We start from the raw sequence: 23,802 nt of genomic DNA on the forward strand, positions 1-23,802 counted from the left end.
CCCCCCCCCCACACACACACAAACTCACTCTCCTGCTGGTAATAGCCCATCCAAAGTGACAACTCTCTACACAATGTGTATGATAAACAAGGTGGGCCATTTCCTGCACAAATCCAGGTTTTCTCACCCCCCACCTCCAAAAACCACACACACAAACTCACTCTCCTGCTGGTAATAGCTTATTCAAAGTGACCACTCTCCTTACAATGTGCATGATAATCAAGAAGAAAAGGAGTACTTGTGGCACCTTAGAGACTAACCAATTTATTTGAGCATGAGCTTTCGTGAGCTACAGCTCACTTCATCAGATGCATACCGTGGAAGGCAGTTTCCACGGTATGCATCTGATGAAGTGAGCTGTAGCTCACGAAAGCTCATGCTCAAATAAATTGGTTAGTCTCTAAGGTGCCACAAGTACTCCTTTTCTTTTTGCGAATACAGACTAACACGGCTGTTACTCTGAAACATGATAATCAAGGTGGGCCATTTCCAGTGAGTTTGTGTGTGTGGTTTTTGGAGGGGGGTGAGGGGGTGAGAGAACCTGGATTTGTGCAGGAAATGGCCTAACTTCATTATCATGCACATTGTGAAGAAAGTTGTCACTTTGGATGGGCTATCACCAGCAGGAGAGTGAGTTTGTGTGTAGGGGGGTGGAGGGTGAGAAAACCTGGATTTGTGCTGGAAATGGCCCAACTTGATGATCACTTTAGATAAGCTATTACCAGCAGGACAGTGGGGTGGGAGGAGGTATTGTTTCATGGTCTCTGTGTATATATAAAGTCTGCTGCAGTTTCCACGGTATGCATCTGATGAAGTGAGCTGTAGCTCACGAAAGCTCATGCTCAAATAAATGGGTTAGTCTCTAAGGTGCCACAAAGTACTCCTTTTCTTTTTGCAGTCAGACGGGACTCTCAGCCAGCCAGTAAAACAGAGGTTTATTAGACGACAGGAACATGGTCTAACACAGAGCTTGTAGATGCAGAGAACAGGACCCCTCAGCTGGGTCCATTTTGGGGGCAGTGAGCCAGACAACCACATCTGCCCTTCACTCCACGTCCCCAGCCAGCCCCAAACTGAAACTCCCTCCAGCCCCTCCGCCTCTGGGCTTTGTCCCTTTCCCAGGCCAGGAGGTCACCTGATTCCTTTGTTCTCCAGCCCTTTAGCTCTCACCTGGCAGGGGGGAAGGGCCCAGGCCATCGGTGGCCAGGAAACAGGATGTTGGCCATTCTCTGTGTCCAGACCCCTGCCCTCTAGGGCTCTGCAACGACCCATACCCCCTTATCCCACCACCTAGATACTTAAGAACTGCCTAGGGGAAACTGAGGCACCCCCACACTATTCAGAGGAAACATTAAGAACAGTCCCACTTCGTCACATCCATATCTGCAGGTCTCTGTTAAGAGCAACTGGGGGCGCTGGGCTGCAGGGAGCGGGGGAAGATGCTCAGTAAGGGGGGCACCATGGGGTGGGGGGGCTCAGTTGGGGGCACCAGGCTGCAGGGGGGCTCAGTAGGGGGCTGAGCAGGGGGTGCCATGGGGCAGGGGGCTCAGTAGGGGAGCGGGGGTCTGTGGACCCTTCCCGTGATGAAGTCTCGTCTTTTCCAGGTTGAACGGATGGGGCCGGGGATTCGCCCCCAACTGGGCCAGCAAGAATTGGGGTGGGAGTGACCAGTCTCCCCCCCACATCCCAGCCACCAGCAACTCCAACCCCTCCCCCACCCCCACCGAACCTCAATAAAAGTCTTTAGCAGCTGAGCTCGGCCTGGCACGGGGGGAGGGGGGGTGTCTCTGTGTAATGGCAGTCCCCTAAATCTCCATCCCACCCCCGCATCTCCCCCTGCCCCACCCTGCAAGCCAGAGCAGAGAAGAAGGGAGACTCTTGCAGAGGAACAAGGTTTAATAGTGGGGATAGTGGGGGGTGTGTGGCCCCCCGCATCTGCTCCGAACACCAGCCTCCAGCTCTCCCTCTGCAGTTTGATCCAGGCTCCAGCCTCGGAGGGACCCCAGAGCAAGCCCTGGGAGGCTGGGTTTGGGGGTGGGGGGGTTCCTTGGAGATGATGATGGGCGGGATCCCCAAGTGCAAGGTCTGGCGTGGAGGCTGAGTTCTCCCGGGGGATTATTGCTGCTGGGGGGGTTCCCCAGGGAGAATGTGGGGGTGTCTCTAGGGGTTTCCATGGATGCTGGGAGGGGGTCCCTTTGGGAGGGTCAAGGGTGCTGTGGGGGGTTACCAGGTTTGCTGAGGGGCACCCCACTGGGGGGTGCTCAGGCTCTGTGTGGGTGGAGCTGCCCATTGGGGTCCCTGGGAGAGTACCCCAGTTTTTCTGTAGGTGTTTCTGATGGTAGGGGGTTCCCCATTGGTGGGGTCCTTGGGGTCGGGGATCCCAATTATGGGCTCCCTGCAGGGGGGTTCCCCGTGGTGGAGGGGGCTCTCCAGGGGGTTCCCCGTGGCAGGGGCTCCCTATTGTGGGGACCCTCGGGGGGTTCCCCATGGTAGGGGGGTGTCCCTGGGTGGCTCCTCGTTGGGGCATTCCCCACGGCAGGGGGTATCCCTGGGCGGTTCCCTGTTAGGGGGGTTCCCCCCTGTGGACTCTGCGGCTGGCGTCACCTCTGGATCTGGGCATACACGGACTCCGCTCGCTGCAGCAGCTCCTGCCAGGGGAGAGGGGCCATTAGGGACAGACAGACGTGGGGGAGGATCCCGGACACACGGACCCTCCCAGCACCTCATACCCAATGCCAGGGAGCTGAACTGGGGGGACTCACCATGTAGTTGGGGTCTGGCTGGGGAGGCAAGGGCATGGCCTGCAAGACAGATGGACATGGGGGAGGGGAGAGAGATTAGTTATAACCTGCCTTTGACACCCCCCGCAGCCCCCTCCAGGATTCCCCCTGCCCCCCAACCCACTGGCAGGGAACAGACCCCAGGGAGAGGCTCTGACCCAGGAGCTTGTGGGGAAGGGGGGCAGGCTCTGCGGGGCGATGGGGAGGGCAGTACCTGGCAGTGATGGGGGCAGCATGCCAGGGTTCATGTGGGGCAGTGCCCATGGGGTCCCCAGAGGGGCAGTGCCTGGCCCCACCTCACTCACCGGGGGAGCTCGGGGGTCAGTTTCGGGGTTTCTCCCCTCTGGCTGGGGCAACTCCAATGGAGACTCCATCACCTCATAAATCGGCTCTGTGTCATCTGGAGAGAGAACGGGAGATAGAACCCAGGCGTCCGGGCTCTTGGCCCCACCCCAAACCCAGCATCAGGGCTGTGACTCACCCCTGGGAGATCTTGGTGGTTTTTTCCCTTTGGGATCCAGTTTTCCTGTGGAGCTAAACAGAGCCGGGAGCTGACATGATAATCTTAAAGGAATCCCCACCCCACCTCACCAGGAGAAAAGAACCCAGGTGTCCTGGCTCCCAGCCCCCCCATCTCCTTTCCGCTCTAACCCACTACACCCCACTCCCCTTCCAGGGCCAGGGAGAGAACCCAGGCATCCTGGCTCCCAGCCCCACCTCAGCCCCCCCCCCAACTCTAACCACTAGACCCTGCTCCCCTCCCAGAGCCAAAGAGAGAACCCAGGCATCCTCCCCTGCCACCCCACTTACCCTCCGGCCAGGTCCGACCTGCGCAGGACGAGGTGGTAGATGACCACGGCCCCCAGAGCTCCGGTCAGCAAAATCCCAACCATGACCCCTGCCACCACCCAGCCCAGGACCTGCGGGGTGCTGGGGGCCGCTGTGGCCGGGGGTGGCTCTGTGTCTGAGCCCGGGGGGGGCAGCGTCCTTGGGCCCAGGGTGGTCACTGGGGCTGCAAGGAAGAGAGTTGGGGAGAGGTTAGTGTTGGGTGGGGGGGCTGGAGCTTGGGAGGGACCCCAGGGAGTCCCTGTGGACAGAGCAGAGTCCTGGGCTGGGGGAATGAGGGGAGCTAGTGGGGTTTTGGGAGGGATCACCCTCTGGCTCCCCCTGGGGCTAAAGGGTTGGGGGTCCACGGGGCAGTCCATGTGGGGGATGGGGGTCTCCAAGACTGTCCTGGGGAGGGGGAGGAGTCTATGGGGGAGTCCCTGGAGGGATGGGGCCATGGGGGGCGATGGAGAGGGGGATGGGGCAATGGGGGGGGGCTCTGAGGCAGTCCCTGGGGGTGTCTTTAACCAGCCTGCAGTCAACACCCTCCCATGGACCAGGCCTCTCGGCCGCTCTCCGGAGCAGGACGCTGGGGAATGACCAGCGCCCGGGCCAGGCCCCACCGCCCGTGCCGGCCCAACAGCCAAGTACCTTCCTCTTCAGTGTCTGTGCTTTGGACCTGGACGCGGAGCAGACCCAGTGGCTGACGCTGCCCCCGTGCTCCGGCCCTGCCACCGGGTAAAGGCGTTCGAGCCGGTGCAGCTAGGGCTGAGGATCCGGAACCAGGAGCTGTTCCCAGCATTTGCCAACAGCCCCCTCAGCTTGAGGCTCTGTCGCCGCCCAGGGAACCTGCCCGCAAGGGCCCGCGGACAGCTCCGAGCGCGCCGCCTCCCTGCAGCCATGAGCGGCGCAGGGCCCATGGGGCTCTTGGCTGGCCGGGGGTTCTCTAGAGAGGAGCTCGCTCCTGTGAGGATCTCGGAGAAGCCCGACACCTGGTCTACACCCTACAAACCAACCCGCCCCAGCTCCGTGAATTTCACACCCTGAGCCCTGGAGTCAGGACAAGGGACCCCGGTGTGAACGCAGCTAAGGCCACGGAAGAATTTGTCCCCTGACCTCTCGGCCGCTGCTCCGGGGACTGGACTGAGCAGGCGGACAGGAGCGTCTCTGCTGCGCACTGCAGGGCCTGGCTGCGAGCTGGAGCGCAGACATGCCGAGGAGCCGGTGCCCAAGGCGCGTAGCTCCGCTCTGCTCGTCACACCCAGCGCGAGCCAGCGGGCTGGTCCGGAGCCCCACGAAGCCACACCCCAGCCCTGGTACAGGCGCAGCGAGAGGGGGGCTGTGAACATGGACGGACCAGCCCCTTCTGGCGCTGCAGGACGCGTCCGCACAACGGTGCCACATCGCACTGGCCGTGCGGCAGCAGGGCCGTGCCCGGGGCCGGGCAGGTGACCCAGCCCTGCGGCAGGAGTGGCGGCTGCCCGTGGAGACCCGCACGTACGACGTTCATCCTGGACGCCTCGCAGCTGGGCGGGGATAACCCAGCCTGGGAACGGAGCCCCGGGCCGCTGTCGGGCGCGAGTTCCTGGATTGCCGTCTCGGGCTGGCGACAGACCAAGCGAGCGAGTCGAACGGGTTTATATCACTGCAGTGCGACGAGCCACGGACCAAGGCCGGAGCCCTGCGCGCGGGGAAGGGACGGGCCAGAGAGACTCTGCAGAGAGCATGGCCTGCTGGCGGGGCAAGCACGGGCCGGGCACAGCACGGGCCGTGGGAAGTCACTGCCCAAGCTGGTTGCGGCCTGGAACGGAGCCAGCAGGCGGCCAGCGCCTGGTCCCTCGTGCCCCACACAAAACGCGGTGGCTCATCGTGGTCATCCCAGCCAGGAGGTTTTGCACCGAAACTCTGGAGTTTCCCACTATCGCAAGATGCCGCAGAGGAGACAACTTGTTTCCTGTCTGGCTGAGGAGAGGGCACAGCTCACATCCTGGCTAGACGCTTCAAACCCGGCTTTCCAGCTGGCCACAGCCACTGTGCTGGGCAGGGAGCAGGCCAGACTGCCGAGCAGGAGCAGCGCCTTTATAAAACACCCTGTGCCTCACTGCCCCACGGCAAAGCGCCTCGCGGAGAGGCTGGCCCATGAGAACACCCCCGCACTGGGTCACAGCTAGCTCCTCCTCACTGACAGCACCAGTTAGCTCTGCCGGGCCGGGCCCTGGCTAGAGACAGCTGCGAACTCCAGAGAGACTAGAAAGGATCCAGCTGTTCCACAGACAGCGCCCTGAGCGAGTCACCCGGTGAACGCCCGTCTATCGCCCCGGCTCTCTCTGGTCACTGCAGGAGTGAGGGCAGAGCCCACCCATGCCACAACGGCACGTGCTTAGCTCTGGAACGTGTGTAAGCTCCTCGCTCCCAGTGATCACACGAGGTTTACTCTGGTCCCGTCTCCCGCGAGGGCTGCCTGGGTTACACGTCTCCAGCCGGGTGCGCCTGAGCGAAACCCTGTGAAGGACTGAGCTCCGCGCGTCCTGCTGGCATCGCGCCGGCGAGTTTAGTCGTCATGGTGTCGATGCGACTCTGCGTCAGTCAGTACCCGAGAGTGCTGAGGCTGGACAAGCTCATCACACGGCCCAGGCCGAGTCCGACAGGCAAAGCCGCTGCAAGAACCCCAGCATCGAACAGAACCGAGCCTGGCAGACGGACACAGATTCTGCGGCTCCCAGACCAAAAGGGGAAGAGGCTCCGAATCGGCTTGTGAGCTGCAGATTGCACCACCAAGCGCACAAGAGCCCCAGCCCTGGGGGCCTGCGGCCTCCCTCACTGCCTGTTTCATGGGGTTTGATGCGCAATAGCCCTGTTCACGCACAGCTGGCACCAGTGACTTGGCTCCATTTCCACATCTCCCTGGAACACTGGCTGGCTGACTTCCCATAGGCAGCCCCGTGAGCCCCCTGGCAGACAAGCTGCTTTGGCTCAGGGGCTAGGTCGGTACCAAGTCACCAGCCCAGACCCGTGGAGTAGGAGAAGAACAGCTGCCTTTGAATGAAGGGAAGGGATTGATTGTCCCTCGACAACTGTCGCAGCTCTGCTGGGGCCCAATTCAGGCCGGCCCCAAGGGCTGCCCACCCAGCAAGGCTTCGCTCGCTGCCATGTCTCATTTGCTTTCAATGTTATTTTGCCACTAAACTCGTCCGTTTCTAGTAATTTTCTGGCCAAAGGACACGGAGCCAAAGAACAGCAGGAAAACTAGTTGAAGTCACCGGCTCATTCTGTTATTTAGCCCATGTGAGTTTTATAACCTAGCCTGCCCACAGGTTCGTGGAGGGCTGTGGTTCTGGGGTCCCTCGGGGATGTGTGGATCCCTGCAGAGGGTCCCAGAGGGTGGGGTGTCTCTGGGATGTGATTTACCACTCACCTGCAGCCCCACACTGTTCCTCTCACTCCCCAGAGGGATGGACATGTTGGGGGGGCCTATGGGAGATTGGGGGTGTCTGGGGGAAAGGGCAGGCCCTTGGGGGGCCACTCACCGCTCACCCGCAGCTCCACAGTGCCCTTCTCACTGCCCTGCGGCACCAGCTGGAGAGCGACCCGGTAGGTGCCGCTGTCGTTGGCCTGGGCGCCCCGGAGGAGCAGAGACCCGTTGGGAAAGCCAACCTCGCGGCCCGTGAACTGCACCCCATTGCGCTGGGGGCGGCCCTGCCCAGGGAAGTAGCTGAAGATGCGGGTGCTGCCATCAGCCAGCCGCCCCCGGTACCAGTCGAAGTGACGCAGGGGCTCCAAGCCACCTTCCACGGACAGAGTGACGTTCTGCCCCACGGACGGCGCCTCCGGGATCACGTGCACCACAAAAGTACAAACCACAGTGTGGGGACCCCAGCACAACAGGAGACAGCCTGACGGGTCAGGGGAGAGGGAGAGAGATGGTGAAAGTGCCCCTCAGGCCCGACACGCAGCCCCCTGCTAACCCAGCCCTGGGCTCCCCACCTCCAGCTCTGCCGGTGCCCCCCAATTCCTGCCCGTAGTCCCCCGCTTACCCAGCCCTGGGCTTCCCCCCACAGCTCTGCTGGTGCCCCTCCTTCCTGACCCACAGACCCCTGCTAACCCAGCCCTGGGCTTCCCCCCACAGCTCTGCCGGTGCCCCTCACTCCCGACACGCAGCCCCCTGCTAACCCAGCCCTGGGCTCCCCACCTCCAGCTCTGCGCAGCCCCCTGCTAACCCAGCCCTGGGCTTCCCCCCACAGCTCTGCTGGTGCCCCTCCTTCCTGACCCACGGACCCCTGCTAGTTCAGCCCAGGGCTCCCCCTACTGCTGTCTCACCTGCAAACAGAACCCCCTTATATGGGGTGTCCCAGAAACAAGGCCCTCCCATCCTCCCTGGAGGCAGGAGCAGAGGGGAGGGTCCCAGTCTGTGGAGAGAGGAGAAGGAACCTGAGAGAGGAGCCCAGTCGGATGCCTGGGTCCCTTTGCTGGAGTGCCTTTGCCAAGGGTCCCAGGCTCAGCTCCTCTGATGGGCTTTGGACGCGGGATCTCCGCCAGCCTCCCACCGGGCTGCAGGGCTGTGGGGGCGGTGCACCACGCAAGAGCTGCTGAACCTGTCTGGCCCTGAGTCACCCAGCGGCTGGAACACGGGCTGGAGAGGCAGGTGCCCTGGTGCCGAGCCCAGGAGGCGGCCTGGGAAACAGACTGTAGTGGGGAGAGAGCCCCGTGCATCAAAAATAAGGGAAGAGAACCCAGGAGTCCTGGCTCCCAGCCCACAACTGTGAGAGAACCCAGGAGTGCTCGGCCCCGGCTCTAACCACTCTACTCCCATCCCAGAGCCGGGGATAGAACCCAGGAGTCCTGGCCCCTAGCCCCCCCCCCACCAGACCCCATCCCTTTCCCAGAGCCGGGGATAGAACCCAGGAGTCCTGGCCCCCAGCCCCCCCCACCAGACCCCATCCCTTTCCCAGAGCCGGGGATAGAACCCAGGAGTCCTGGCCCCCAGCCCCCACCACCAGACCCCACTCCTTTCCCAGAGCCGGGGATAGAACCCAGGAGTCCTGGCCCCCAGCCCCACCAGCAGACCCCACTCCTTTCCCAGAGCCGGGGATAGAACCCAGGAGTCCTGGCCCCCAGCCCCACCAGCAGACCCCATTCCTTTCCCAGAGCCGGGGATAGAACCCAGGAGTCCTGGCCCCCAGCCCCCACCACCAGACCCCACTCCTTTCCCAGAGCCGGGGATAGAACCCAGGAGTCCTGGCCCCCCCCCCCACCGGACCCCATCCCTTTCCCAGAGCCGGGGATAGAACCCAGGAGTCCTGGTCCCCACATGTAGGTGTCTGTGTCTTACCAAGTGCTGATCCCGCCCCCTCGGGGGGCCGGTGGTGCGGTCGGTCCGTCGGTCGGTCCGTCTCCCGTCTGCCTCCTTCACGGCAGCCTCCTCCCGTCTCTGACTCCCTCCCCCGCAGGGCCCGGGGCTGGGGCGGGACCTGCCCCCTCTGCCTGTTCGCGGTGCCTCTGCGCTGCTCCGGGGGGGGGGGGTGTCGGTGCTGTCAGACCCCTCCCCGAATAACACGGACCCCGCCCCGCCCCCAGACTCCGGGCCAACCCCCCCGGCTCCCGTTTCTGGCGGCTCACTGGGGAGCGGGGAGCGGAGATCTCGGCGGCGGCGGGCTCCAGTCACACCCCGGGGCCCCGACCCCGCTGCCGCAGCTGGGGCAACCCGGCCCCTCCGGGCACCGCCCTGAGAAACTGGGGGGCCCTCCCCCCCTCCATCCTCCTGGGTCAAGTCCCTCCCCACAGCACAGCGCCCCCTGCTGAGCCCCCTTCCCCCTCCCCACAGCGCCCCCTGCCGAGTCCCCCCGCCGAGCCCCCTTCTCCGCAGCACAGCACCTCCCGCTGAGCCCCAAAGCCCTCCCCACAGCGCCCCTCGCTGAGCCCCCTTCCCCCTGCCCACAGCGTCCCCCGCTGAGCCCTAACCCCCCCCTCCCCACAGCACCCCCTGCGGAGCCCCAAAGCCCTCCCCACAGCGCCCCTCGCTGAGCCCCCTTCCCCCTGCCCACAGCGTCCCCTGCCGAGCCCCCTGCCCACAGCGTCCCCTGCCGAGCCCCCTCCCCACAGCCCCCCCGCCGAGCCCCCTTCTCCGCAGCACAGCACCCCCTGCGGAGCCCCAATCCCTGCAGCACAGCGCCCCCTGCCGCGCCCCTGTCCCCACAGCGCCCCCCGCTGAGCCCCCAACCCTCTTCCGGACAGCGCCCCCTGCCGAGCTCCCCACTCCACAGCGCTGAACCCCCCTCCCCACAGGCAGCGCCCCTGCCGAGCCCCCAGCCCCCTCCCCACAGCGCCGCCTCCACGCAGCCCAGCGCCCCCCTTCTGAGCCCCCACCCCTCTCCCCACAACGCCCCCTCCCGAGCCACCAGCCCCCTCCCCACAGCGCCGCCTCCACGCAGCACAGCACCCCCTTCTGAGCCCCCACCCCTCTCCCCACAACGCCCCCTCCCGAGCCACCAGCCCCCTCCCCACAGCGCCGCCTCCACGCAGCACAGCGCCCCCCGCCGAGCCCCCCCCTCCCCACAGCGCCCCCCGAGCCCTGGACCCGCTCCCAGCTGCACAGCGCCCCGGACACTGCAGCCTGGCTCCGTGGGAGAGGCAGGCAGGAGCCCTCCTCTGGCAGCCCCCCCCCGGCAGTGTCGGGGGGGGGGGGATTCAGGCTGCGCCTTGTCCCGCCTCCATCCAACCACCCACCCCGCCCGCTCCCACACGGGCCCTCGACCGACCCGGACCAATGCGCATTTCCGCATTTCGCCGCCAGGGGTCCTCACCGCTCCACGGAGGACCCCCCCCCATAAAAGCTCTTCAGGTCCCTTGGGACGGGGCCGGCCGGAGTAGAGGGGGCCCTGAAGGACCCAGCAGTCAGGACTCCTGGGCTCTATCCCAGCTCTAGGCAGCGAGTGGGCGGTACAGGGGGCTGGGAACCAGGACTCCTGGGTTCTCTCCCTGGCTCTAGGAGGGGAGTCGGGGTCTAGGGATTTTTCCGGGAGGACTGGGAATCAGGACACTCCCAGCTGCCCTTTTGCATTCTCACACCACAGCTTTTTTGCACACACACCACCATTCTCCTGTGATCACACTCACCCTCCAGCACTCACCACCAATTTCTGTCAGCTGTCTGTCCTTGCACACACCCCCCCTTTTGCCCTCAGCACTGATCTTTCTACACTCATGCAAGGATGCACTCTCTGACCCTTCTTGCACTCTCACATACCCTGACACGTCCACCACCCAGTCCTTGCACACCCACCCACAGCGGTGCACTCCCTGCCCAGCCGTGTGTGCTGTCACCCCCCTTTCACACTGGTGCATGCTCACTCTTGTGCTCCCCTGCAGAACAGAGCCTCTCAGGGGAAAGGGGGGGTCGCTGCTGGCCCAACCTGAACCCCCCCCGGCTCCTTCCCTCCACCCCCCCCACCTGTCCCCTGCCCAGTGGGGGATGCAGGATACGGAGCAGGGACTTTCCAAACCCAACGCTTCTGGTAAATCGGATCCTGCTTCCAGGGGCGGAGCCAGGGAGAAGGGGGGGCTGTTGGAAGGAGTTACGGGGGGCGGGGGGAGGGTGGGGGGTGCATGGACAGAGGGAAGCGGGGCAGAGGTGCACAGAGCGCTGAAAGCTTGGCGGTTGGGCCCTGTCCCTCTGGGCTGGGCCCAGGGCAGCTGGCTGAGCTCTCTGTTCGCAGGCCTTTGTGTGTTCTGCGACCCCAGTGCAGCTCCAGACACCATCCTGCAGCCAGCGCGGGCACCCCCATGCCGGGCACTTCTCGCTCACAGGCACCCGTGGGGGGGACAACAGCGTCACTGCAGGGGGAGCAGCGGGGATGCAGGGAGGGGTCACTGCAGGGGGAGCAGTGGGGACGCAGGGAGGGGTCACTGCAGGGGGAACAGAGGGGACGCAGGGAAGGGACACTGCAGAGGGAGCAGTGGGGATGCAGGGAGGGGTCGCTGCAGGGGGAACAGTGGGGATGCAGGGAAGGGTCACTGCAGGGGGAGCAGTGGAGCTGGGGGGCAGGGAGCCCTGCAGGGGGAGCAGTGGGGACGCAGGGAGGGGTCACTGCAGAGGGAGCAGTGGAGATGCAGAGAAGGGTCACTGCAGGGGGAGCAGTGGGGATGCAGGGAAGGGTCACTGCAGGGGGAGCAGTGGGGACGCAGGGAAGGGTCACTGCAGGGGGAGCAGTGGGGACGCAGGGAGGGGTCACTGCAGGGGGAGCAGTGGGGATGCAGGGAGGGGTCACTGCAGAGGGAGCAGTGGAGATGCAGACAAGGGTCACTGCAGGGGGAGCAGTGGGGACGCAGGGAAGGGTCACTGCAGGGGGAGCAGTGGGGACGCAGGGAAGGGTCACTGCAGGGGGAGCAGTGGGGACGCAGGGAGGGGTCACTGCAGGGGGAGCAGTGGGGACGCAGGGAGGGGTCACAGCAGGGGGAGCAGTGGAGCTGGGGGGCAGGGAGCCCTGCAGGGGGAGCAGTGGGGACGCAGGGAGGGGTCACTGCAGAGGGAGCAGTGGAGATGCAGAGAAGGGTCACTGCAGGGGGAGCAGTGGGGATGCAGGGAAGGGTCACTGCAGGGGGAGCAGTGGGGACGCAGGGAAGGGTCACTGCAGGGGGAGCAGTGGGGACGCAGGGAGGGGTCACTGCAGGGGGAGCAGTGGGGATGCAGGGAGGGGTCACTGCAGAGGGAGCAGTGGAGATGCAGACAAGGGTCACTGCAGGGGGAGCAGTGGGGATGCAGGGAGGGATCACTGCAGGGGGAGCAGTGGGGACGCAGGGAGGGGTCACAGCAGGGGGAGCAGTGGAGCTGGGGGGCAGGGAGCCCTGCAGGGGGAGCAGTGGGGACGCAGGGAGGGGTCACTGCAGAGGGAGCAGTGGAGATGCAGAGAAGGGTCACTGCAGGGGGAACAGTGGGGACGCAGGGAGGGGTCACTGCAGAGGGAGCAGTGGGGCTGGGGCAGGGAGCACTGCGGGAGAGCAGTGGAGATGCAGGGAAGGGTCACTGCAGGGGGGAGCGGTGGAGCTGGGGGGCAGGTTAATTATCTACCTCCCCACCCCAGGAAACTCCCTACTAGATCAACAGGGCAAAGTCTCCCACGGGCCATCTCCCCTCTCTCCACCCCATTCCCAACCACTGCTCCTAGAGCCCCCTGCTCCCTCAAACCCCCCAGCAATGGGGTCCCCATGTCTCTGTTCTCCCCCCTGGCCTCAGCGACTCAGTCATTTGCAGTGGGCTCGGGACCCATCCCTGTCACCGGGGCAGGAGCAACACGGATGTGACTGAGCACCTGGGGGGAGGGGTGGGGAGCCAGGACTCCTGGGTTCCATTCTCAACTGCGCTGGTGACTTGCTGTGACCCGTAGTGGAGTCACTCCCTCGGGTTCCCCAGCTGTATTTGGGGTCACAGTGGGTGGTGCTGGGAGCCTGGCTGGACCAAGGACACGGTCCCTCACATTTCTCAGGCGCTGTGGGGGAGAGAGGGGTGAGGGGGGGCAGAGAGGGATGGATACATAGAGGGGGCTGGAAGAGTGTGGGGAGGTGGAGGGGGTTGAGTGGAGATGGGGGAGGGATGGACAGACAGAGGGATGGAAGGAGGGAGGGACGGAGGGGTGTGTGGGGAGGTGGAGGGGGTTGAGCAGAGATGGGGGAGGGATGGACAGACAGAGGGAGGGACGGAGGGGTGTGTGGGGAGGTGGAGGGGGTTGAGCGGAGATGGGGGAGGGATGGACAGACAGACAGAGGGAGGGATGGAAGGAGAAGTGTGTTGGGAGAAGGTGGGGGGAGAGCAGACTGAGACGCATCCACCCACAGCTCCCTGGGGGTCCACACAGTGACTCTGGATTCACCCGGGGCTGACTCAGACCTGCCCCTGCCCCGGCATCTACCCTGGGAGCGCGTGTTCCCGGCCCTGCCGCCTCCCTGCCCCCTTGCCATGGCCCCAGGGGGAGACTCCTCCCCACAGCTTCCCAGGGAGCCGTGAGACCCCCTGGCTCCCGGCATTGCTGGGGCTGGTCCATTGGGGGCCCCACAAACTAATCAGTGGGGCCCCTTTGAGCAGCTGGGCCCTTATCCATTGTTTCGTCTGCTTACGCCTGGCGCGGGCTCTGGCTCCGGCTCCCGCTCCCTGCTGCCCTAAGCCGGACCCCCGGCCCCGACCACGCTGAGCCCTGCCCTCCCATGCGCCTAGGGGTTGGAGGGGCCAGGGCCGGGGCCGGGGCCGGAGGGGCGCGCTCTGCAGGGGTGCCAGGGAGCCCTGCACTGAGAGCTCCGGAGGGGCATGGGGCGGCCTGGTGCGCCCCGCAGGCCCCTTCACTGACAGCCCACATCTCTCCGTACCAGGGGTGGGGGTGGAAGGGGTTAACCGGTCGCCCCGCCCTGGGACCGCCCCACTCCCCGCCCCTCCCTCCTCCCCCGAGCCTGGGGCGTTCCCTGCCGCTCCCCCCCGCTTTCCTGGGCGTTTCCGGTGGGGAGGGGAGAGTCCGGGAAAGCGGGCGGTGCGCCCAGGGCGCTGCGCCAAGTGTGCGCCCAGGGCGCACCGGGGCTCCCCTGCTGCCGCTCCTGGGGGCGGGCGCGGGGCGGGGGCCATAATTCTCCACCCCAAGCCTGGGGTAAGAGGCGGCTCTGAAAGTCCCTAGCGTTCAGCTGAGCGGCCGGGGAAGTCCCGGTGGCCCTTCCTCTACCCGGCTGCCTGCTGCAGCCGCCCTGGCTTCAGTCGGGGGCTGTGGGCACCCACGGGGCAGCCAGGCCGCCCCCTCCCTGCGCGCCCGCTCCCTGGAGGTGCCCCGGGCTGCAGGGGGCACCTGCGGAGGAAATGAGATTGCAAAAGGGCAGAGCTGGGTTTGGCTGGTGACCCCTCCCCCACTCGGGGGGCAAAGGACCCCGGAGACCGAGCCGGGTTTGGCTGGTGACCCCTCCCCCACCCTGGGGGCAAAGGACCTAGGAGACCGAGCGGGGTTTGCCTGGTAACCCCCTGCACCCCCACCCCGGGGGCAAAGGACCCAGGAGACCGAGAGGGGTTTGTTTGGTGACCCCTTCCCCCTGGGGGGGGCAAAGAATCCAGGAGACCGAGTCGGGTTTGGTTAGCGCCCCTCCCCCACTCGGGGGGCAAAGGACCCCGGAGCCTGAGGAATGGCGGAGGAGATGCCCGTGGACCTGAGGACGTGGCGGAAGGGGGACACCCCCGGGTGCCAAGGGAGAGGGGTTCCCCGTCCCAAAGACCCCGGGGGGCAGCGGGCTCCTCAGGGCAGCGGGGCATTCCCTTCACCCTGGCACGGCGCGGCGGGGGGCCCAAGGACTCCTCCCCCGCACCCCGGGGCGCCGATCCCGGGGCCCCCCCGACGAGGGGGGCAGGAAAGCGGAGACCTCGCTGCCCCTACGCAAACGCCGCTACGCAGTGCAGGAGCCGGGCTGGGAGCGGCCGGGGCCCCCAGCCGGGAAGGTGCCCAAGACGGAGAGCGATGGGGGGCAGGAGGGCGTCTCCGGGGCGCAGCGCTCCCCCTTCTGCAACGGCTACTGCCCCCCCTACGTGGCTGTGGACTACACCCGCCTGCCAGCTCCCTATCTCATAGGTGGGTGACCCCCTGCTCCCCATCGCCCCCGCGGGGGACCCCCGGTTCCTTCCTTTTCCCGCAGACACCCAGGGCCTCCCCAGATGCTGGTGGGTGGCCAGGAGAGGTGCCACGGGCTGGAGATCCTCCCCCGCCCGGACGGCCGGGGTCCCGGGAAATGGGAGTGGGGACGGCGAAGGAGAGTCTGTGCCCTTAGCCTCAGGGGCCGGGTGAGGATTTCAGTAAAGCGATTGCTTAAGAGTTGCTCGCACGTTGCACTGGCCCCAGACTCCTGGGTCCCTTGCGGGAGTGGTTATGTGGGAGACCCCAAGAAGTGCTGGGCCCGGATTCCTGGGTCCCTAGGGACGAGTTATTGGGGGACCCCAGGAAGTGCTGGCCCTGGACTTCTGCGTCCCTTGCGATGTATAAGGGGGATCCCTTATTTCGCTCACGCATCCCCATTCTTCTCCCCCCACCAGGTCTGACCGGACCCTTCCTGGTCCCGGAGCGGGCCCCCTTCTTCCACCCCGTGGCCCCCCACCCCCTGCTGCCGGCCCCCCTGCTGGGGCGCCCCGCCACTCCCTACCCCCTTCTCTGCCCCCTGCAGACCCAGCTGGCTGCTGACATTGCCACGGCGATCAAGCAGGACGAGGATGGAGACACGTAAGTGAGTGGGGGGGGCGGGGTGAAATGGGGGGGGGCGTTTAATAGCCCTGGGCCCCAAGCACGGACATGGCGGCAAGTGGCCCATCTGCGAGCCCAGACAGAGCAAGACAGCCCGGCTGGGAAGGGGAATCCCCAGCCCATCTGTGTAGCGCCCCCCCCCCCGTCCCACCCCCTGCCTACGTTTTCTTCCTGCGTAATGGTCCCGTGGCTCAAACTTCTTACTGGAAGGGGAGGGGGATAGATTTCCTCCCCGGCTTCCTCTTCCTCCACCCTACACGGCCCCTCCCTGCGCCTGGCTGGCACTGCTGTGGGGAAGCTCGCAGCACTGGGTTCCCAGCTGGGCAGTGACAGGGCACTGTCATGGGGGGAAGCTCACAGTGCTGGGTTCCCGGCTGGGCAGTGACAGGGCACTGTCATGGGGGGAAGCTCGCAGCGCTGGGTTCCCTGTTGGGCAGTGACAGGGCACTGTCATGGGGGGAAGCTTGCAGCGCTGGGTTCCCTGTTGGGCAGTGACAGGGCACTGTCATGGGGGGAAGCTTGCAGCGCTGGGTTCCCTGTTGGGCAGTGACAGGGCACTGTCATGGGGGGAAGCTTGCAGCGCTGGGTGCCTGGCTGGGCAGTGACAGGGCACTGTCATGGGGGGAAGCTCGCAGCTCTGGGTTCCCGGTTGGGCAGTGACAGGGCACTCTTGCAGGGGAAGCTCGCAGCACTGGGTTCCCTGTTGGGCAGTGACAGGGCACTGTCATGGAGGGAAGCTCGCAGCACTGGGTTCCCAGCTGGGCAGTGACAGGGCACTGTCATGGGGGGAAGCTCGCAGCACTGGGTTTCTGACTGGGCAGTGACAGGGCACTGTCATGGGGGGAAGCTCGCAGCTCTGGGTTCCCGGTTGGTCAGTGACAGGGCACTGTCATGGGGGGGAGCTCGCAGCACTGGGTTTCTGACTGGGCAGTGACAGGGCACTGTCATGGGGGGAAGCTCGCAGCTCTGGGTTCCCAGCTGGGCAGTGACAGGGCACTGTCATGGGGGGAAGCTCGCAGCACTGGGTTCCCAGCTGGGCAGTGACAGGGCACTGTCATGGGGGGAAGCTCGCAGCGCTGGGTTCCCTGTTGGGCTGTGACAGGGCACTGTCATGGAGGGAAGCTCGCAGCACTGGGTTCCCTGTTGGTCAGTGACAGGGCACTCTTGCAGGGGAAGCTCGCAGCACTGGGTTCCCTGTTGGTCAGTGACAGGGCACTGTCATGGGGGGAAGCTCGCAGCTCTGGGTTCCCTGTAGGGCAGTGACAGGGCACTGTCATGGGGGGAAGCTCGCAGCTCTGGGTTCCCAGTTGGGCAGTGACAGGGCACTGTCATGGAGGGAAGCTCGCAGCTCTGGGTTCCCGGTTGGGCAGTGACAGGGCACTGTCATGGGGGGAAGCTCGCAGCTCTGGGTTCCCAGCTGGGCAGTGACAGGGCACTGTCATGGGGGGAAGCTCGCAGCACTGGGTTTCTGACTGGGCAGTGACAGGGCACTGTCATGGGGGGAAGCTTGCAGCGCTGGGTTCCCTGTTGGGCTGTGACAGGGCACTGTCATGGAGGGAAGCTCGCAGCACTGGGTTCCCTGTTGGGCAGTGACAGGGCACTGTCATGGGGGGAAGCTCGCAGCGCTGCAGCCTCCCAAGCCTGAGCTGCCAGTGGATATCGAAAGCGGCCTGTTTGAGACAGGAAGTGGAGGTCAGCGGACGGCTGGGAGCTCTTACTGGAAGCCCGGAGTCGAGGACACCCCCCCCCCCCTCGGGTCCCGCTGATAAGAGGTTTCCTTTTATCGTAATTCAATGCTGGAGCGATTCTCTGAAATCACCTGTGTCCTTGGGGGGGGGGGGGGGCAGGGGAGTGGGGACCCCAGAGCAGGGAGCAGAGGGAGGGGTGAGCTGGGGTGACAGGGCTCTCGGGGGCAGGACATGGGAGGAAGGGGGAGAGCGGTGTGGCCAAATTCTGGGCATTGTGGGGTGTACCCAAGGAGATGGGCTGAGGGAGCCAAGGGGCAGTGGGGAGGGTGGGGTGGAAGATGGGGGGGCCTCAGACCCAGTGGGGACAATGCGGGGAAGGAGGGGGACCTCGCTAACATTGCAACGCTTGTTCTAAGCAGCACCAGGGTCACTAATAGATTTGAAGGGGCCAGCCTGTCTGCAGGGGAGTTGTGGCGCCACGGGGTGGGGCTGGGGACTCCAATGACATTGTTGCACCACTGTTATAGCTGGCATCTGCCCAGGGGTTGCTAGGGAGCTGTTAGTGAAGAGGAGCTCTCTTGGGGTTTAAAGGGGGCCCTGCCCACAGTAGTGAGCACCGAGCTGGGATGAGGCTGGGGATTCCAGTGACACTGTTGCAACTGCTGTTCTAGCCAGAACCTACTTGGGGAATTTCTGTGGCTGGGGGAGGGGAGAGGAACTTTGTGGAGCAGGGGGACCCTGCAGAGGTTCTACCTCCACCCCAGTGATGGTCTCTCCTCCCCCTGCCCACAGGGCTCTGCACATCGCTGTGGCCCAGGGGAACCTGCCCGTGGCCCAGCGGCTGGTCAGCCTCTTCCTACAGGGTCAGCGGGACCTGGACATCTACAACCACCTGCGGCAGGTCAGTCCGGGGGGCCTGGGGGTCCCAGGGCAGGATGGGGGGGCTGGGCTGTGATGCCAGACTGGTCCCTGGCAGCTGGCTATCGGGGGAGGGGTGCGATGCCAACCTGCCCCTATCAGGTGGCGCCAGGCTGACGGGGGCGGCGGGGGGGGGGAACCCGGGCACGACGTTCCCAGAACCCACGTGCCCAGCCCCGCCCAGACGGGACTTTCCCCGACAACTTCCTCCCCGGTTGCCTGGGCGACGCCCCAGGGTCAGAGCCTGAGTCACGGGGGAGGGGACGCAGACAGACGGACGGACAAACATGCACCCCTGGAACCTGGAGCGCTGATGGGACGCCAAGCGGGACGCGGGCAAACCCGGCAGGGCTCGCCCCTCTCCCTCTGGCTCCCTGCAGCACCCGCATCCCCAGAGCCCTGGGGCACGCTGCATTGCACACTCACTGTGCACTGCTGAGACACACACTTGGACACTCACTCCCTGCAGCACCCGTATTCCCAGAGCCCTGCACACTCATGCACCAGGGCACGCTGCATGCCACACTCACCGTGCACTGGTGGGACACACATACTGTGACCCATGCTCAGACACCCTCGCTCCCCACAACAAGCGTGTTCAGACTTCCACGGGCATTGCACACTCCCACTGCGATGGCCCCATGCGCCGGTCACACTCACACTCACACACACACTCGCTGCGGTGCACATGCCTGCTCTCAGAGAGCCATGACTTGCTGGGACGTGCTCGCTCACTCACGCACCATGGCACCTGTGCACACTCTTACACACTCAGCCCCCCCACCTTCCCCGGTTCCCCAGAAGGAGCCACCAGCCCCACCCTATGGACAGGTGCCCCTCACTCCCAACCCACTGCCCCCAGCTCCCCCAGCCCTGGGCTCCTCCCAGCTCTGCTTGGGTCCTGGGGGGGGGTCTCTAAGCTGGGGGCAGCCTCCCCCAGTCCCGTGTTGTGCGCCCCATTTCCCGTAAACCAGCACCTGAACCAGCTCCAGCCCCTTCTCAGAAGCGTCTGCGTCAACGCGGCTGGTGCTGGGGGCTGCGGTTAGCACCGTCGAGACCGGGCAGCTTCCTCTGGTTACAGGGTGTGCACCAGCCGCTCACAACTGGCGTGTCTCGGTGCTGCGAGCTTTGCTGTGGCAATGCCCTGCCTGTGCCCCCAGCTGGGAACCCCTGGTGCTGCGAGCTTCCTTGTGTGTGCCCCCAGCTGGGACCCCCTGCCAGGCATTGCGAGCTTCCCTGCAGCAGTGCCTTGTGCCTCTCCCCCCTCAGACCCCCTTGCACCTGGCAGTGATCACCACCCAGCCGTCCCTAGTGAAGCTGCTGCTCTCGCACGGGGCTTCCCCGATGGCACTGGACCGGCACGGCCAGACGTCGGTGCACCTGGCCTGCGAGCACGGCAGCCCCCGGTGCCTGCGTGAGCTGCTGGAGTGGGGCAACGACCGGCCGGAGCTGGAGGCCCGAAACTACGAGGGTGAGCAGGGCAGGAGGGGTGGGGGGACAGACTGGGGTCGGGAGGGGGTGCGCGAGGGAGCTTTGAGAATTTTTCCAAACAGCTGAGAACTGGAACCAGGATCTCTGGAAAAGCCCAAAGATTCCCCCCCAGCCAGGTCAGCACCCGCCTGTCCCTCCCCCTTGTGCTCTCTCACCCCCCCTGTCCCGTTCTCTCCCCCAACCAGGCCAGCCCCCCGTCCCTCCCCCTTGTGCCTTTCTCACCCCCCCCATCCCGTTCTCTCCCCCAGCCAGGCCAGCCCCCCGTACCTCCCCCTTGTGCCTCTCTCTCACCCCCCCGTCCCGTTCTCTCCCCCAGCCAGGCCAGCCCCCCGTCCCTCCCCCTTGTGCCTCTCTCTCACCCCCCCGTCCCGTTCTCTCCCCCCAGGTCTCACCCCCCTGCATGTGTCTGTGGCCACCTCGAACCGGGACACCGTTCTGCTGCTTCTGGAGCATGGGGCGGACATCGACGCTGTGGTGAGTATGGGGGGTGCCTACCCCCACACAGACATGGCGCATGGGGGGCTGGGTACGGGGGAGCCCATCCCCTCTAACCCTCCCCCCCCACACACATGGGGGGCTGGGTATGGGGCAGCCCATCCCCTCCAACTGCCCCCCACACACACACAAGCGGGGCTGGGTACAGCGGGGGGAAGGGGATGCAGAGCTGGGAGAGAACTGTGCAAACTGAGGGGGAATTTCCAGATGCAGGGGGTTGTGTGTATGTGTGACCGGGGGGGGGCCTGTCTGTACCTGAGGGGTCTGACCCTGCTGTGCACCCCACACAGGACATCAAGAGCGGCCGCTCCCCCTTGCTCCATGCGGTGGAGAACAACAGCCTGGACATGGTGGAGCTGTTGATACAAGTGAGGGCCCGGCCCCCTCCCACCCCACCTGCTCCCTCTCCCTCCCTTCAGCTCCCCCAAATGTCCCCTTGCCCCTGCCAGGTTCCTGTCACTGCCCCCCCAAACCCTGCTCCCTCCCAGCCTCCTCCCCTGGTGCCCTGCCCTCCCCTGGACAGGACGCTCTGGGCAGGGGGCCGCTGTCTGTCCCATCTCACCCCCCGTCTCTTCTCTTCCCTGCCCTGGCAGAATGGGGCAAGTGTGAACGCACAGTCGTACGCGGGGTGCACGGCGCTGCACGTGGCCAGTGGGCGGGGGCTGCTGGATGCCCTGCGGCTGCTGGTGCGGAACGGGGCCGACTGCGGGATCAAGAACTATCACAACGACACGGCGCTCATGGTGGCCAAGAACCGGCGGGTGAGTGGGGGGGGCTGGGGAAGGTTGGCAGGAGGACACGTGGGGGAGGCTGCACAAACGCCCCTGGGGGGTTATGGGGAAGGAGAGGCGGGGGGTATAGAGGCTTGGAGGGAGAGTGGGGACCATGGGAATGAGGAAGCAGGGATGGGGGAGGGGCCACTGCTGGCATGTAGGGATGGGGGGGTTAGGGGATCTGGGGTGGGTCTGGGGGGGCTCCCAGCAGGACAGTGTAACACCCTCCATCCCTCATTCCCAGGTGATTGACATCCTGAGGGGAAAGGCCTCCCGGCCTCCCCCAGCCCCCGATGGCACCCGGGATGGGGCCTCCCCGACACCCAGTTCAGCCAGCTCCCCGGGCGCCCGCCTGACCCCCAACGGTGAGTGCTGCCCCCCAGTGCCCCTGGCGCCCGCCTGACTCCCAGCAGTAACACCCCACTGGACCCCCTAGCCCATGTGCCCACCCCCCAGAGCTCCCGGAGCCCCCTGGGGAGTGCCCTGTCTGAAGTTCATGCTCTGGTCCACGTGCCCATGACCCCTGGAACCAGCCCCATGGGGAATTGCACCAACCCCCTTGCAACTGCAGGCTCCTTGGGGAGGGCAGAGAGTTTCCCAGGGGGCAGTGGGAGGGTCCAGAGGTTCGGGGGGGGGGAGGGGTTGGGATCCTGGGGTGGGGGGTAGATCCCAGGTTCCCCTTTGGGGGGGGGTTCTGGGGCTGATCCCTGATATCCCCTTTCTCTCCCCCCAGGTCTGCCCAGCGCCTCCCCTGGCTCCCCGCCTTCTGCCCTGAGCCCTCCCCACACCCCAGGAGCCTGCAGAACTGCCCCAACCAATCAGAGACCAGAAACTGCTGAGCCAGCCAATGGGGCATCAACCACTGGCCCTCTCCATGGGGTGAAGCTGGAGGGAAATATGACCCCGCCCACCCGCTCTGCCACTGCCCCCCAGCCCTTTCTGCGATTGGCCGAAAGCCTGCTGGAGCCTGCCCTCCATGGTGCCATCTACCCAATTGCGTCTCCCGGCCAGGACACCTCAACCAATCACCTCTCGCTGCTGCCGGGCGCCTTTCACCCGCCCATTGTCCCGCTAGCCCAGGGGCTGCCAGCCAATCGGATTCACCCGAGAGGTGCCGGGCTGGACCAATCACGGACTCCGCGTGGGGCAGGGAGCCCCCCCGCCGGTGCGGCCGAGGGGCAGTGGCCCCGCAGCAGGGACAGCGGGGGCAGCTGACAGTGGAGTCCTGGGGGCTGCTGCCCCTCCCAACCCAGGGACCCCAGGGGCCTCTAGCCCTGGGGATGTAGCGCTGGGGTCACCATCTCCGAGAGAACCCTGCGTCTCCATGCACAGACCCCGTCTGTTCCTGAGGGACCCAGGCATCCGGGCCTCCTAGTGGGACCCTCGCTGCCAGTGACAGCTGCCTACTCCCCTACAGGACCCAGGAGTCCGGGAGACTCCATGGAGGGGAACCCATATGCTCCTATGGGGCCCACGTCCCAGCCTGGGTGAAGCCCTGAAGAGAGGGCTGTCTGACAGTCCCCCTTGCATTCGCCTTCCCATGCCTGGGGTGCTGGGGGGGGCAGTGTGTCCTCTCTCTGCCTTCCCCTCCCCTGGGAGCCCTGCCAGGACCTCTGCCCCACAACTCAGGCAGCCCCTGGGGAGGTCGCTGCGAAAGCCCAGGGTGGAGTTGGCGGAACAAGCCTGGGAGGGGGGACACTGGGGGCGGGAATTGGCTGCACTGAGACTGGACTTGCAGGGGCCCTCTGTGCCCCACCCCCCCAAAGGCTGCTGGGAGCCAGGCCAAGCCCTCACCCCCCCCCCATTCACTAGCATTAACCCTTCTGCTCCCAGGCTGCCCCCTCGGTGCTCTCCTGGATGCAGAAGCAGGTGGGCAGTGGGAACCTGCTCACCCCACCTCAGAGTTGCTGCCAGTCACTGATACTTGAATCTCCTTTTGGGGGGGGTTATGGGGGTAACTTATGGGGGGTCTTTTCTAAGCCGCTAATAAAATATTTTTTGTACTTTTTATGCTGAGACTGAAAGAGACTTGGGGGCACTATGCGGCTCGATGGGCCCGTGGGGCTGATGGGGGTGTGTGGGCTGTAAGGCTGATGGGGGGGGGGGGCCTGTGGGGCTGGAGGGGCCCATGGGGGTATGAGACTGGAGATAGCCACAGACACATGCAGAGGAGTGAGACCTAAGGGGAGAGAACAGGACGGGGGAGGGGGGTGAGAGAGAGGCACAAAGGGTAGGGCTGGGGGGGCATGCTGACCTGGCTGGGGGAGACAACGGGATGGGGGGTGAGAGAGAGACACAAGTGGGAGGGATGGGGGGGCGCTATAGGGTTGGATGGGCCTGTCGGGCTGATGAGGGGGTGCTATGGGCCTGTGGGGTTCATGGGAGGGTGCTATGGGGCTGGATGGGCCTGTCGGGCTGATGGGGGGATGCTATGGGCCTGTGGGACTGATGGGGGGGGTGCTATGGGGCTGGATGGGCCTGTGGGGCTGACGGTGGGACGCTATGGGGCTGGATGGGCCTGTGGAGCTGATGATGGGATGCTATGGGGCTGGCTGGGCCTGTGGAGCTGATGGGGGGTACTATG

The 23,802-nt window shown here is 65.4% G+C and overlaps 2 protein-coding genes across 2 annotated transcripts; one reads left to right on the top strand and one right to left on the bottom strand.

Moving 5' to 3' along the window:
* Positions 1 to 1,982: 1,982 nt before the first annotated feature.
* Positions 1,983 to 9,045, bottom strand: CEACAM19 (CEA cell adhesion molecule 19). Its single transcript, XM_077841276.1, has 8 exons — positions 8,935 to 9,045; positions 7,923 to 8,288; positions 7,133 to 7,498; positions 3,591 to 3,792; positions 3,262 to 3,314; positions 3,086 to 3,180; positions 2,763 to 2,801; positions 1,983 to 2,648 (listed from the first exon to the last, which is right to left on the bottom strand). The coding sequence occupies exons 2-8, from the start codon at positions 7,972 to 7,974 to the stop codon at positions 2,601 to 2,603; spliced, it is 855 nt and encodes a 284-aa protein (XP_077697402.1). The 5' UTR covers positions 7,975 to 8,288; positions 8,935 to 9,045; the 3' UTR covers positions 1,983 to 2,600.
* Positions 9,046 to 13,554: 4,509 nt separating this feature from the next.
* On the top strand, positions 13,555 to 23,226 carry BCL3 (BCL3 transcription coactivator). The gene is made up of 10 exons (XM_077840929.1): positions 13,555 to 13,598; positions 14,793 to 15,190; positions 15,649 to 15,832; positions 18,334 to 18,442; positions 19,729 to 19,930; positions 20,336 to 20,424; positions 20,736 to 20,813; positions 21,039 to 21,206; positions 21,463 to 21,583; positions 21,952 to 23,226. Exons 1-10 carry the CDS (start codon positions 13,555 to 13,557, stop codon positions 22,431 to 22,433), a joined length of 1,875 nt encoding a protein of 624 aa, XP_077697055.1. The 3' UTR covers positions 22,434 to 23,226.
* Positions 23,227 to 23,802: the final 576 nt, after the last annotated feature.

This window comes from Eretmochelys imbricata, chromosome 24 (genome assembly GCF_965152235.1).
Source record: "Eretmochelys imbricata isolate rEreImb1 chromosome 24, rEreImb1.hap1, whole genome shotgun sequence".
NCBI classification, from domain to species: Eukaryota; Metazoa; Chordata; order Testudines; family Cheloniidae; genus Eretmochelys; species Eretmochelys imbricata.

What these genes read in the sequence shown, in the direction of transcription:
- CEACAM19 (XM_077841276.1), bottom strand. Translation starts at nt 7,974, where the DNA reads ATGGGAGGGCCTTGTTTCTGGGACACCCCATATAAGGGGGTTCTGTTT. An exon ending in CTGACCCCCGAGCTCCCCCG is followed by an intron (nt 2,802 to 3,085) that starts GTGAGTGAGGTG and finishes TCTGTCTTGCAG; the next exon opens with GCCATGCCCTTGCCTCCCCA. An exon ending in AGCCAGACCCCAACTACATG is followed by an intron (nt 2,649 to 2,762) that starts GTGAGTCCCCCC and finishes CTCCCCTGGCAG; the next exon opens with GAGCTGCTGCAGCGAGCGGA.
- BCL3 (XM_077840929.1), top strand. Translation starts at nt 13,555, where the DNA reads ATGGCCCCAGGGGGAGACTCCTCCCCACAGCTTCCCAGGGAGCC. An exon ending in GCCAGCTCCCTATCTCATAG is followed by an intron (nt 15,191 to 15,648) that starts GTGGGTGACCCC and finishes TCCCCCCACCAG; the next exon opens with GTCTGACCGGACCCTTCCTG. An exon ending in CAGGACGAGGATGGAGACAC is followed by an intron (nt 15,833 to 18,333) that starts GTAAGTGAGTGG and finishes CCCTGCCCACAG; the next exon opens with GGCTCTGCACATCGCTGTGG.